Genomic DNA, 13,042 nt, shown 5'->3' with positions numbered 1-13,042 from the left:
CCATCAGGGGGCACAGGTTCTCCTGGAATCAGGGATGGGTGGTCTGGGAGGCAGCCACAGAGGAAACACCAGGGTAGCCACCATCATCCAGCCCCTCCTTCCCTGAGACAGGGGCCGTGTTGGGCCAGCGGGGTCACAAGGTCTGCTCGGGGCTCTTGCCAATCCTAACACATGCTGATGGTTGCTTTAATCTGTGTGCCTCGGTTTCCTCCTCTGTACAATGGGAATAGTACTTAGATGTGGGGACTGAAGCAGATTATGAATGTAAGTAAGTGCTTAATAATCAGTAGGTGTGTGGATGTAAACCGGTGGGCGGTCTGTGCAGCTGCAGCACACAGGAGAGAGACAAGGGCGAGAAGAGACACACTGGGGGCGGGAAGGCCGGCACCGCCCCAGCTTCTTGGCCGCCGGTGGAGGGTCAGTCCCCTCTTGCCCATCTGGGAAGCTGTGGAGGTACATTTGTGTATAGCCGTTGCCTATAAGGTGGGGCCAGGGCCAGGGCCTCTTGGGCCTCTGCTCCACTTCCTCTCACCTCCCAGGACCTGCTGCCCTGCTGGGAACAGGGGCCAGCCCACATCCCTGGGGCCCCTCCCTCTCTGCCTGCCTGTCTGTCCCCTGGGCCAGACTAGAGCACCCGCTGGCTCTGCACTAGGACCCCGCCCAGCCCTGCTCCCCTCCCTCCCCCATTTCCTGTTTGTAGTAAGCAAGGTAAATATTAGTCCTGCGTCTAATTAGGACAGAGGGACAAAGAGCAGAAACACAGGGAGCACAGGTTCTTGCCTCGCCCGCCTTCAGGACCTGGCCAGGCAGGGACTGCGGTCACGTCCCTGCGCGCTGTCTGGGAAGATGGCAGGGAGGGGCCAGAGGAGAGCAGGGAGGAGAGAGGACTGACAGAGAACTGGGGGTCGGGCTCCCACAAATCCACTGCATTCCTGGGCGGCCCAGTTCCTACGTGTATAGTTACATAAACTTATATTTCTAGTACATGTTCCTATTTCTCTCTCTCTCTCTCTATATATATATATAAGTATATATACATACACATATACATATATTTAAGTCAAGGTTTAACCTATATGCAGTAATGCTAAAACAAACCCCAAATGTTTATCCGTACACCCTAGTACCACCCCCACATCAAGGGAAAGAACAGTCCCGCCGCCTGGCTCCTGTGTCCTCCCTGGGATTGACCCCCGTCACCACAGATGAGTTTCGTGGCCCTTTGAACTCACCTAGGTGGCAGTGTGCAGCAGCGTTTGCCTGCCTGGTCGTGTCTGGCTTCTCTGACTCATGTGTTTCCGAGATCTGTCCACATCGTGCGTGACAGCGGTTGTTCCTTTAAAGCTGCACAGCGACAGCATTTTATTGACCCGCTCGCCCGCTGATGGGCATTTGGATTAGCTTCTAGTTTGGGGCTCTTGTGAAGAACACTATGAATATTTGCGTACAAGTCTTCTTTCTACTGGGGACAGGCCCCGCGTGGGTGTGCTGGGTCCTAAGACAGGTGCACGATTTGCTTACGTCGCTGTGACTGGTTTCACCGCGTGGCTGTGCCAGTTCCCAGGGCCCGGCCGTCCCAGCTGCTCATTCCCTGACCCATGCTTTGCGTTGTCCATCCACTCGCAGCCGGAGCTGCGGGTGTCTCATCGTAGTTTTAATTTGCATCCCTGCTTTTGGTGCCACCGAGCCTGCCCTTTCGCCTTCCTTCATGGGGTGGTGAAAAGATCTCATCTCGCCGATTTCTTGTACAGCCCCGCACTGCGCAAGGGAGGGGGCAGAGTGGAGGGGGCCTGCGGTTCCGCCCTCCCACCCGGGGGCAGGCGACCCTCCCTTTTCTGAGGCCCAGGCAGAGCCAGTGCCCAGGGACACACAGGAATAGTTGGACACCAGCACAGGAACAGAGGGACATTCCAGGGGCCCCACGACCCCTGTTTCTCTGACAAGCCCGAGCCGTGGAAAACACGTAGGGTGCGGCGAGGGAGGCTGTGTGGGGTGACGGAAGCCAGAGAGGGACCGAGCAACCACTGCACAGCGGGAACCGAGGCACTGTGCCTGGCTTAGACTTTTGAACAAGTCAACTCTAAAAAGACAAGAAAATTTAAATGTAGACGGAGTTTTTTTTTTTAATAATGAAAAAGTCTTCGTTGACTTAGAATTCCACAGGACGTGGTTGTACTTTCGAAGCCCTTTGAAGGGTTCACGACGCACAGGTGGCAAGAACCGGGTGAGGCCTGGGCAGGTTCCAGTTCGACTGCCTCCGTGTTTTCCTGGAAGAGCAGGAGACCTTGCCTCTGCTCTCTGCTCCGCGGGGGCTGAGGGACAACGTCCCCGCTGTGCGTGGCTCTGGAAGGACCCCAGAGTCCCGCCAGGCCAGGGCTGCAAAGACCCAGCACGCCCTTGGTCTTCAGGATCCAATACAAGTGCCCCAGCCTCCAGGGACCGTTCTCAGAACTCTCTGGGCGCAGGGGGCACCCTTCCCCTGAGTGTGCCCGTCCACTTTCCCCACCGGCACGGGCCTGCACACTGGAAGCAGACCAACCCCGCCCCGCCCCCCCCCCAGCAAGGGTGCAGTGAGGGGATGCATATCTGCCCAGCAGGCTGGCATCAAACATCAGCAAGACCAGCCCTGTGTTGTATGCAACACACCATATTCACTGAGAACAGTGGCATTATTCCAAAACACACAGAGGATTTCAGAGATGGAAGCAAGTCCAGACATTATTAAATCCAGAGATTGCGAAGCCTCGGGCTCTGTGCATGCACTACAGGGCGGCCTTGTCTTTCAGGGTATTTTTTTAAACCCTCAAAGCTGTAAATTTGCCCTAAGACAAAAATAACGTTTTTCCCTTTTGGCTGAAATCATGTCTCTTTTGGTGGTTAATTACCTTAAGTTTTTCTCAATCTGATCAGCAGTTTTCCATTTTGATGAAAAATATGAGTAAATCCACTTCTATTTAATAGAAACCGTTTATTTATTTATTTTATTTATTTATTTATTAATTTCTAGAAAGAGCGGGAGAAAGAGAGGGAAATATCAATGCATGAGAGATACATGGATTAGTTGCCTCTCACACACCCCCAACTAGGGAACCTGGCCCTTAACCCAGGCATGTGTCCTGATCAGGAATTGAACTGGCCACCTTTTGGTCTGCAGAACAATGCCCAACCAACTGAGTCACCCCAGTCAGGGCAGAAACCTCTTAAAAGATGGGATCTGTGGAAGAAAAAGATTAGCAGGGTTCCGAGGTGGAGCTGAGATTGGAAATGGCGGACCGATCCAATTCCCCCAGGTCACTGTGAGGAATGGAGGCTCTGAATGGGAAGCTAAGCGGTCAGTGTCGCACACAGAGCTGGCAGTAAATTCAGGACTAACACCCAGATTCCCGCCTTAGGCCGTCTCTCCTCCTCGAACGACCTTTGTCCTGACTTTCTGGTAGAGTGCAGCCTCACTGTAGTATGAAGTATACTCAGAGGGACACACCCCCAAGTACAAGACCATCGTTAATGTCTGCCTGCTCAAAACCAGCAGTTCCTATAGGAAACATGGGAGTACCTTAATCTCACTTCTTTCAGTTTAGGAGGGCCAGTTACAATGCTATTAACCTCCAGCTACAATTTATCAATTGCTCACCATGTGCCAGGTACACAGTACTAAGGAGGTAGGTACATATTTATGCCCACTGTATGGATTCAGAAACTGAGGCACAAAGAAGCTAAGTAACTTGCCTGAGTTTATGCAGCTAGTCAAGGGCAGAGCCATGGTCCACACCTGAACCTGTCTGTAGATGGAGCTCTTTAACAGTCCATGCCTTACATTGTCAAAAATCCCTGAATGTGATTCAGATTTTATTCTGAGATTTTCTTAATATTAGAGTTGCAAATCAGCTCCTATGTTGATTGCAACATTATTTACAATAGCCAAGATATGGAATCAACCCAACTTCCCACCAACAGACCAGTGGAGAAGGATGTGGTCCATATATAGAATGGATTACTACTCAGTCATAAAAAGAATGAAATCTTACCACTTGCAACATGGATAGACCTAGAGGGTTGTATGCTATGTGAAATAAGTCAGAGAAAGATAAATACCATGGGATTACACTCATGTATGGAATCTAAAGAACAAACTAAATGAATGAACAAAATAAGCGCACAAACAAAACAGAAACAGACTCACAGATACAGAGAACAAACTAGGGTGGCAGGATGGGTGGAGAAAGTGGAGGGAGGGAGAAGTGCAGCTAGGGGCGGCGACAGAGCCGTCCCAGGGATGTAAAGCCCAGCAGAGGGGACATTCAGGGACTCTGTAATGGCTGTGTGTGGTGCCAAGCGGGTACTGGAAATATCAGGAGGAAGCACTTTGTAAATTACAAATTGTCTAACCACTGGGCTATCCACCTGAAACTAACATAAAATGTAAACTGTAATTTTGAAAAATCAAGTGTGGGCAAATCAGGACAAAAGACCATTCTTGCCCACACTTGCGGACGTTGCTGCAGCAGCAGCACAGACACTGCGCGGCTAAGCCCGCGTCTGTGGGAGGGTGTCCGGTGATGTTTTTACGGCCCCTTGGCCCCAAGCACGAAGCAGCGCTCTAGTTCAGCACTGTATACACCACATTGTTCAAAGTGATGTTATCCAGGGATGGAGGAAAGTAGAAGAAGGAATATGGAACTTTTGACACTGTGATGACCAAGAACTGTTTTGAAATCAGGAGGAAAATATCTTCTCAACTGGAGAAAGCCATTCCAGGGACCCGCCTCCCCAGAACAGTCCCTACGTTATGCCTCAGCCAGAAAAGCACTGCGTCAGGCATCAGAACACCCGGGCCCTGCCCTGGTTCTGCCGCCAACCAGTCTCGTGCCTTGGCCAGTGCCTTTCCTCAGGGCCGCCTCCGTTTTCCCGTCTGTAACAAGAGCTTGAACAATGCTCTGATGCCCATTCTCAGCCTGAGTCATGAGTGTTGGCAGAGCAGAGGCTCCCAAACCGGGTGCCCTCAAACCTGTTGGATTTGATCTGACCCTGCTTTCACTGAGAGAGTAGCTCTCCATCTGTGGGGGGGATGTGGTGAGGGGTGTCCCAGCTCTGGGCCTGGGGATGGTTGTGGAGCACCAGCAGGCCTCCCCGGCAGCCCCAAAGCATCCCCACTTTGCTGCACAGTTCAACCCCAGGAATGAGTGCCTGCATCCCCAGGATACCTAACAGCACCGGGCATCCACCGCCTGAGCGGCCGCCTGAGCCAGAATGACGCTGCCTGAAGCAGGAGCTGGGAAAGGACCTGCCTGAGGAGCCTCACGCAGCCTCCAATAAACAGGCGTGGCTGACTAGAAATATTGGCAGCAGTTTTTCAGGCTTTGGGGTGGCTTTCCTCTCCGCAGATCATGATTTCCTGCTGTCCTCCTTCCCTCGGAAAATTTCAGTTACGCTTTGCCAAGAACTAACTCAGAACGGGTGGGCGGCTGGGTTAATGTCAGTAGCAAAGTGGGAGACATGGGCTGCTTATGACATGGGGAGGAGGCGCGGGTGCCTGGGGAGCACGCTGCGTTTCAACCCTGGCCCTGCCGCTCAGATGGTTCACTGATGACGGGGCTCAGAACAGGCCTGCCCGAGACGTCCCACATCGGCACGTGGGTGCAAGCTGAAGGTAACAGAGACCCTGTAAGTGCAAAAGAAATGGTAGCTCTCCTTTAAAGAATTTAGGTAGGAAGCCTTGTCCATCAGTTATAACTAGAAATAACTTTTCATGACCTATCTACAGGGCCAAGTTCTAATTACTGAACATCTGTTCTCATCACCCTGTGGAAGACCTTCACCTCCTCTGAAGCCCCAGGACATCTTACTCCGTTCCGTGGCTCAGGATGCAAAACATACCTCACTTTTCCTGTCTCTGACGCTCTCATTGTGTGGGGCTCCTGTACACATGTAAGTAATTAAATTGGGCAATTTTCTCTCCTTAACCCCCCATGTTGGTTTATTAGGCCAGCCGAAAGAACCTAGGAGGGTAGAGGAAAAATTCTTCCTCCCGAACACTGACTGTGTGGTCTCAGCCAGTTACTTACTTACCGGCTCTGAAACTTGGGAGTTCTCATTGTGAAACAAGGATCACCCCTATTCTGTAGGACAGAAGGATGCAGGAATTTGTCCTTCCTGTCTCTCTTGCTCCCCACTCCTCAAAGCAATCCAGTCTGGCTTCCAACTGCTCTTACTCAGCTCCCCAGTGATGTCCACAAATTTCAACCCTCTCAGCAGCAAGGGACATTGTTGTCACTTCTTCCTGGTTGAGACTGAGACACTCTTCCATCAGCTTTTGCCACAAACTCTGCAGGGTGTTCTGTTTTGTTGGATGGTGGGTCTGTCTCCCCTGAGGAGCCCTCCTCCTCCCCTCTGTTCGCTCTCCCTACCCCCGAGCTTTGCCGACCTCATTGCCAGAGTCTCCCGTGACCCTCCCTCTACGCCAGGCTTCTTTCCCGAGGTTGTGCCAACTACTGACTGCTCACTTAACCTCCTCCCCCCCCGCAGGTGCATCAGCCCATCCCAACCCTAAAAGGGGAACTGTCCCACGCCCACCCTGGTGCTATGTAACTCAGTAACTCGAAAGCAGGAGCCAGAGCTCTCTCCCCACTCAGCCTTTGAACCCTGTCACTCCCACCCCCCAGAGAACATACCCACCAGTCCTCGCCTTGGCCCATGGTGCTCACCCTGCCCTCGGCCCCTCCCAAGGTCTGCCTCGGCCACTCCGCTCCGTTCTCCCATGAAGCAGACATCGACCAGGCTCCCTCCTGCGCAGTGCCGGCCTGGCTCGTGCCACACTATTAGAGACCTTTCCTGATCACCCTCTGCAAAACCACACTTCCCACTCTAACTTCTCCCCTGCGCTTACCCATCTAACATGTGTTTATTGTCTTCTCACACTAGAACATAATGTAATTTCTAGCGGAAATTATGTTGCTGCTAGATCCCTAACGACTTACAGGCAGTGCTCAAGAAACACTTGTTGGATGAGTGACCCCATCTCTCTGCATTTTCACCCCCACTCCCAGTGGGGGTGGCCATCCCACTCTGCAGCTCAGCAGCCTACCGATTTCCCCACAGCTGCAGCTCCCCAACCCACCTTCTCCAGGGGTCTCTTCACAGTTTCGATCGGGTCGTTCCCCTGCTCAAAACCCTTCGAAGAGTTCCTCCTAAGTGTCCTGAGAATAAAGTCTGAACTGCTGAGGTGGCCTGGCTGCTCCCCGCTCCCCTCACTCTCTTTGCTCCGGTGGTGCTGGTCTCTCTTGGTTGCTCACCCCTCTGGACTCCCATTCATAGGGCTGCTTCACATACAGCTGCCCACACCCCACTGGTACCTCTTCATCCTTTGAGTCGCAGCTGAGACGAGGGACAGAGGGGTGCAGAGGTTAAGCGCCCCACTCCAGCACTAGACTATGTGGGTGTGCGCCTCAGCTCTGCCTCCCAGCTTTGTTACCTTGGGTAGGATAAAGATCTTGGTTCCTCAGTTCCCTCTTCTGTGAAATAATAATGCAGCCAGCTACTTTATGAGGTTGCTATAAGGGTTATATAAATCAACTCACTGGCGCACAGTCAGGGCTGAGGGTTTACTATCGTTATCCCTTGGAGACGTGCTCCCTGATGCCCCAGACCAAGTTCAGCTGTCCCATGACAACCTCACAGCGCCACCAGGTGAAGCTCCTCCGAGCCCCCACCCAGTGCTTTCTATCCCCAGGGGACCACAAGCTTTGCAAGGGGCACCGCCTCTTGTCTTGCTCAGAGCTTTGTCCCCAGCAGTCCAGGCCTGCAGTCCATGCAAAAACACATGTTAATTCCTCACTCCTTCCCTCAGCAGGGTGACTGTGAGCCAGGGACACAGAAGGGCACCAACCAGGCCTTCCCCTAGCCACCTCCAGCACTGGAGTCCAGAGTCCTTCAGCACAGAAAACCAACTTCACAGCCCTGGGGTGGTAAAAGCTGCCGCAATAACCTACAGCCTGAACCGCACTTTTGAGCTGTGAGCTAGGCTCAGTCTCTGGCCTTTGAACTCTTAACAGTTGCTCAGTTTGGTTCTTAATAGAAGAGCCCGTCCCTCGGGGAGCTCCATGGGAGGGGCCACCCCAGCACTGAACACCCCGCAGGGCAGCAGCTACCCGCTACGTGACCACCTCCCAGAGCAGGCCACTGCTGAAGTGCTTAAACATGCATTTGTGAGGTTCCTAGGGAGTCGGAACAGCTGTACTCGAAGTGGACAGACATCTTACGAGGTTCACCTGAAGTACTGGGAATCAATGTGGTGGTCCATGAGCAGGAAGGGAAGTCTGACCCACCTCTCCTAGCAGACCCTAGTCTCCACCGGGCAACCCAATGAGAAAGAAGACCCGACACGCAGAAAACAGTCTTTATATAGAGCTGTGCTAGGGACAGGCGAGGGTGTCAGGTGCCTGTCTCCACCTCCAGCACTTCCGCCCAGGTGCTAAAGCCCATGTCCTTAGGGATGAGCACCAGGCTGGGGGCGGGGCCCGGCTCCTCCGGGACCACAAAGCACTTCTCCTGGCTCTCAGAAATGGTGACCTCGAAGACGTCCTGGGCTGGGGAGATGGCCTGTTCGTTGCGTGTGCCCAGCAATTCCGGCTCAGTCTGCAGTAAGACCACAGTGGGCTCAGAAACAGCAGGAGGCACACAAGGGGGGTTGGAGGGCACCCCCGGTTGGTGACTGAGCTGGTGCCGCTTGAGGCTCTGGGGGAGGGTATAGCCCATGCCACAGGTGGGGCAGCGGTAGGGCTTGTCGGCCAGGTGGGACTTGAGGTGGCGCCTCAGCTTGGTGGCCAGCGTGTAAGCACGGCCACACTGGGGGCAGGGGAAGGGCCTCTCCCCCGAGTGCAGGCGCTCATGAGCACGCAGCGTGTGCGGGTCTCGGAGGGCCTTGCCGCACACGGGGCACAAGTGGGCCTCCCCGGTGTGGGAGATGAGGTGGCGCCTCAGTTCGGGCAGCTGGGGGAAGGCACCAGCGCAGTGTGGGCAGCGGTAGGGGCGCTCCCCCGTGTGCAGTCGCAGGTGCCCGCGCAGGCTGCCCCGCTGTCGGAACGCTCGGCCACAGTGAGGACACAGGAAGGGCTTTTCCCCCGTGTGGAGCCGCATGTGGTTCCGCAGGGAGCCCTGGTTGGCCAGCAGCCGCCCACATACGGGGCATGGGCATGGGGCAGGGGCAGCTGGCACCTGATGGGTCTTGCGATGCAGTCTCAGGGAAGGCCGGCGGGCGAAGGCCTTGCCACACTGGTCACAAGCAAAGGGTCGGGCACCTGAATGTACCACCTGGTGTTCTCTGAGATCTCGCCGGGTGCCATAGGCCTTGTCGCATTGAGGGCAGGGAAAGGGCCGCACTCCGCGGTGGCCCAGCATGTGGGCTTTGAAGCTCTCCTCTGAGCTATAGCTCTTGCCACACTCTGTGCAGAGGAAGGGCTTGTGGCCCGTGTGCACAAAGGCGTGCTTCTTCAGGTGGCACAGCTGCAGGAAGGCTTTGCCACATTCCCCGCACCGGTACCGTCGCCCCTGTTTCGGGGAGCTTCCCACTGGGACAGGAGGGCTCCGCAAGCGTGCAGAGAAGCTGGGGTGCTGTTCCCCATCTTGCTGGGCGCTGGGCTCTGAGGTCTTTGCTCTGGGTCGGCACGGGTCACTGGGGCTACATGATATCTTAACCAGGTGAGCGTACACCTGGGTGCCGCTGACAGAAGATGAGGAAGGAGCCTCGCTGCTCTGGAGGCCTCGCTGGGGAGTGGAGCTGCTTTGAGGCTCAGCTGGCATCTGTGTCTGGGGCGGGTCCTCCTCGTCCACGCTGCCACCCTGAGACAATGGACCAGGTGACTGGCTCTCCTGGGAAAGTTGCTCCTGGGTTTGGGGTTTAAGTCGGGAGTAATCCATACTCTCTGCCTGGATGCTGGGGGGTGACTGGAGACCAGGGTCTGTGGAGCAAGAGTGGAGTGCTGGAGTCAGGAGAGATGATAGCAAATGGGGACGGTGGGTGTCACAAGGCAATTACAGGAATATATGTCTCCCCTGTTCAGCCTCTGGACCTTGGTGGGAGCCATGACATCAATCTTTGCCCTAGAGCATGAGCCACATGCCCCATTTCTCTTCCTGCCCAGCCTCAGGTGCTTCCTGGGGAGGCACTTCTGGGAATCACAGAGCCCCAGGCATCCAGATGATTCCTAGAGTAAGGCCATCCCAGCTGTCTCCTGGAGACATGCAATTAGGATGAGCTGAGACCACCTCCTCTTCACCTTAGCTCACTTGAAAATAAAGGAACCCAGTCCCCACCCCAGACAGAAAAAACGTAATAGATTGGAAACCTATACACAGCTTGCTGTTTTCATCAACAGGACCTTACTATTTCCAGAAATTTTCAGGAAGATAAGAGTTGCCAATATCTATACTGTTCATTTTAAGGAAAAGACTCATTACTCTTTACCAAATGACAATTTTTACCTCAAGACTCTGAACCTCTTGTCTGAAAATTCTGACCTGTTGTGCCAACAACTCCTAAACCATTACATCATGCTCCTTATCCAATGCAAATTGAAACCTAAGCCCACCCCACACCTTACACCAGACTTCAAACCTTCAACGCACATCCAGGCTTTGCCCTGCCCCCTCAGAAAAGCTACAGGGACTCTGTAGTGTCTACCTTGCCTTCTTGGGCTGTAAGCTCTGCTTTGTCTTAGCAGCAAGTTGTTTTGGTGATAATCTGGGAAGTCAGCATTTACTTGACTCATACCTGTACAAGGCTCTCCTGCATCCTCCCCAGGAGAGGCCATTTCCTGTTGTACAGCAGATTCCACTTCTGTCACCACAGTCACAGCTGCCTCTTCCTCTGGCCTGGCCTGGGTGGGGCCCAGGCCCTCAGAGGGGGACTGGGGCCGCAGCAGCAACTCGAAGCCTGGCAGCACGACCTGGTACACCTGCAGGTGGAGCCTCTCGCTGATCCACACCGGGGCCACGTTTCCCTCACCCTCCAGCCTGCCCCGCTGCACCAAACTGCAAAGCAGAGCAAGAGCTAGCTCAAGAGACCCTCTCCGAGTGGTCCTCCCTAAAAGCCCCAGCTCCTGGTCAGTCCGAGTCCTAAAGGACCGCATGCCTTTGGAACACTCACTGCAAAAGACCACTGGGTGGGGGATTACAGCTGGCTTCCAGTTCCAGCCCACGCCACAACAGAAAGCCTTTACTACGCATTCTCCTGTAACTTACCTGGTCCAGCCTGAACTCTGCTCACAAGCACACACGTCTCCCCATGGGCCTAGTGACACGTCCTGAAATAAACCAATAAAAGTCCTTCTCCCATGTGTTTGAGGAGGCCAGAGTGGGGGGAAAAAAACAAAAACAAAATAGATGTAGCCTCTCTTGAGAGAGGCCTGAGATGAAGCCCCTGGCCAGCTACTGGTCTCTGGCTCTACCTATACAGGACTGTGCTGGTTTTTCATTCAGTAAAGACCAGAAAGGCGGTCCCCTCACCTCTCTACCAGGGTGTAGACAGTCACTAAACTGAACACACTGCTGCCCTCCAGTGAGTACCAAACCGAAAAAGGAGTAGGAAGAGTCAAGCATCAACTCTTTTTTTCAGTACCCCTTATGCAATAAAACCCTTTAGCTGTGCTATTTCATCTATTGTTCCAAATAAATGTGGAGGATTAAAATGAAGGGAACAGTCATTCCTTTATTTTATATAAGTTAAATGAGACATATCATTTAAGCAGCTTAACTACTAAGGCCAGGATATGACCCCATGGCTCTTTAAGAGCAAAATCTTTGCTCTAGACTTTCCTCAATAATGAGACTGTATTAATCCAGCTTTACCAACTTTTTGCATCTCGATTCCTGATTCCTTAACTGCTGCAGGTGAGGGGAAGGGACAGCTCTGGGGAGAAGGAACTAAACCGCGTCCCATCTCCTGAAATGCCCTGCTTCCTCTAACAAACTGTAGAGCTGTCCAGCAGCTGTCTGAACCGCTCCCAAAAGTTCAGTGGTAGTGATTAGCCACCCTATCCCTCCATACCTTCTTCTGCCATGGTTTCACCCCCTCGCCCTTCTGCTCGGAGTCGGACTCCTCTTCCAGCGGCCCCCAAAGTACTCCTGGCTGCAGAGGCTCCCCGACACACCAGACCCCCAAGCGCTGTTTCTCCATCAGTGACGGGCCAAGGGCTAAACCCCGTGGGAGGTTCTTTAGGGCGAGGACGGCTCGGATCGGCCAGGGTGGGGAGTCTTTGAGGTCCTGGGCACGACCTTCTCTGGACAGGCTCCATCCTGAGCCCGGGTCCATGCTCGGCTCCGGGGCTGCAGGGAGATCGGAAGGCAGTGAGGGAGCGGCCCCAGAGGTCGTGGGTGGGGAGGAAACCGCACGTCTTCTCTGGCCTCAGGAGTCTGAGAGATCGGTTAAGAGCACCAACGAAGCCCCTGGGAGATCTAAAGAGGTTTGAGGGCTGTGAAGAAGCCCCCGGGGACTCTGAGGGCACCAGGAGAGGTGCCCGAGCTCAGAAAGAATAGGGTCGGGGGAAGAGGGTTGACCAGAAAATGTCAGGTGTTCCTAGGCCAGGGTAGGTCGGCGACTTCGCAGGTCACTCACCGAAGTGCAGCTTCTCCCCTTCCAAGAGCAGCTCCGCCGCCTCCTCCATCCCTGGTCTAAGAGCCTCCCTTCGCCGGAAGTGAGCATCATCTTCTCCGCTCCTCCCGGAAACAGTCATAGACTGCCTAATTTACTCTCAGAAACGAGTCCTAAAAGTTAGACCTCATTGGGGCACAGGACCGGGACTTTGGCAATACTGGGGAAACAAAACTCTGTTAGAGAACAATACGAATTTAGGGTTCCGGAGGCCCACCAGAGACTCGAGTATGGAGAATGGGAACTAATTGTCCCAGTCGTCACCCTTCGAGAGGGACGAGTCGGACAGTTTTGCTGTTCTCAACCCAGACCTGCACGTACAGGAAGTGGGTGTGGCTCCAGGAAAAGCCTTGTTTGGACGCGGGAACTGGTCGGAAGTAGGTTGGAGGTGTGGCGGAA

General features: G+C 54.0%; 1 protein-coding gene across 1 annotated transcript; it reads right to left on the bottom strand.

Annotated features, from left to right (window-relative positions):
* Positions 1–8,128: 8,128 nt before the first annotated feature.
* On the bottom strand, positions 8,129–13,005 carry ZNF408 (zinc finger protein 408). The gene is made up of 5 exons (XM_037166164.2): positions 12,608–13,005; positions 12,041–12,318; positions 11,236–11,297; positions 10,766–11,025; positions 8,129–9,953 (listed from the first exon to the last, which is right to left on the bottom strand). The coding sequence occupies exons 1-5, from the start codon at positions 12,723–12,725 to the stop codon at positions 8,428–8,430; spliced, it is 2,244 nt and encodes a 747-aa protein (XP_037022059.2). The 5' UTR covers positions 12,726–13,005; the 3' UTR covers positions 8,129–8,427.
* Between the last annotated feature and the right edge of the window lie 37 nt (positions 13,006–13,042).

This window comes from Artibeus jamaicensis, unplaced genomic scaffold, assembly GCF_021234435.1.
Source record: "Artibeus jamaicensis isolate MK-2021 breed Jamaican fruit bat unplaced genomic scaffold, CSHL_Jam_final contig_797, whole genome shotgun sequence".
NCBI classification, from domain to species: Eukaryota; Metazoa; Chordata; class Mammalia; order Chiroptera; family Phyllostomidae; genus Artibeus; species Artibeus jamaicensis.
The sequence above is the reverse complement of the archived record's forward strand: the minus strand, read 5'-3'. Positions and strand labels throughout refer to the sequence as shown.

Bases quoted from the DNA above. Each gene is read 5' to 3' on its own strand.
- ZNF408 (XM_037166164.2), bottom strand. From the start codon at position 12,725: ATGACTGTTTCCGGGAGGAGCGGAGAAGATGATGCTCACTTCCGGCGA. The intron at 12,319-12,607 runs GTGAGTGACCTG...ATCTCCCTGCAG, and splicing joins AGGGGAGAAGCTGCACTTCG to CCCCGGAGCCGAGCATGGAC. The intron at 9,954-10,765 runs GTATGAGTCAAG...CTTGCTCCACAG, and splicing joins TGCAGGAGAGCCTTGTACAG to ACCCTGGTCTCCAGTCACCC.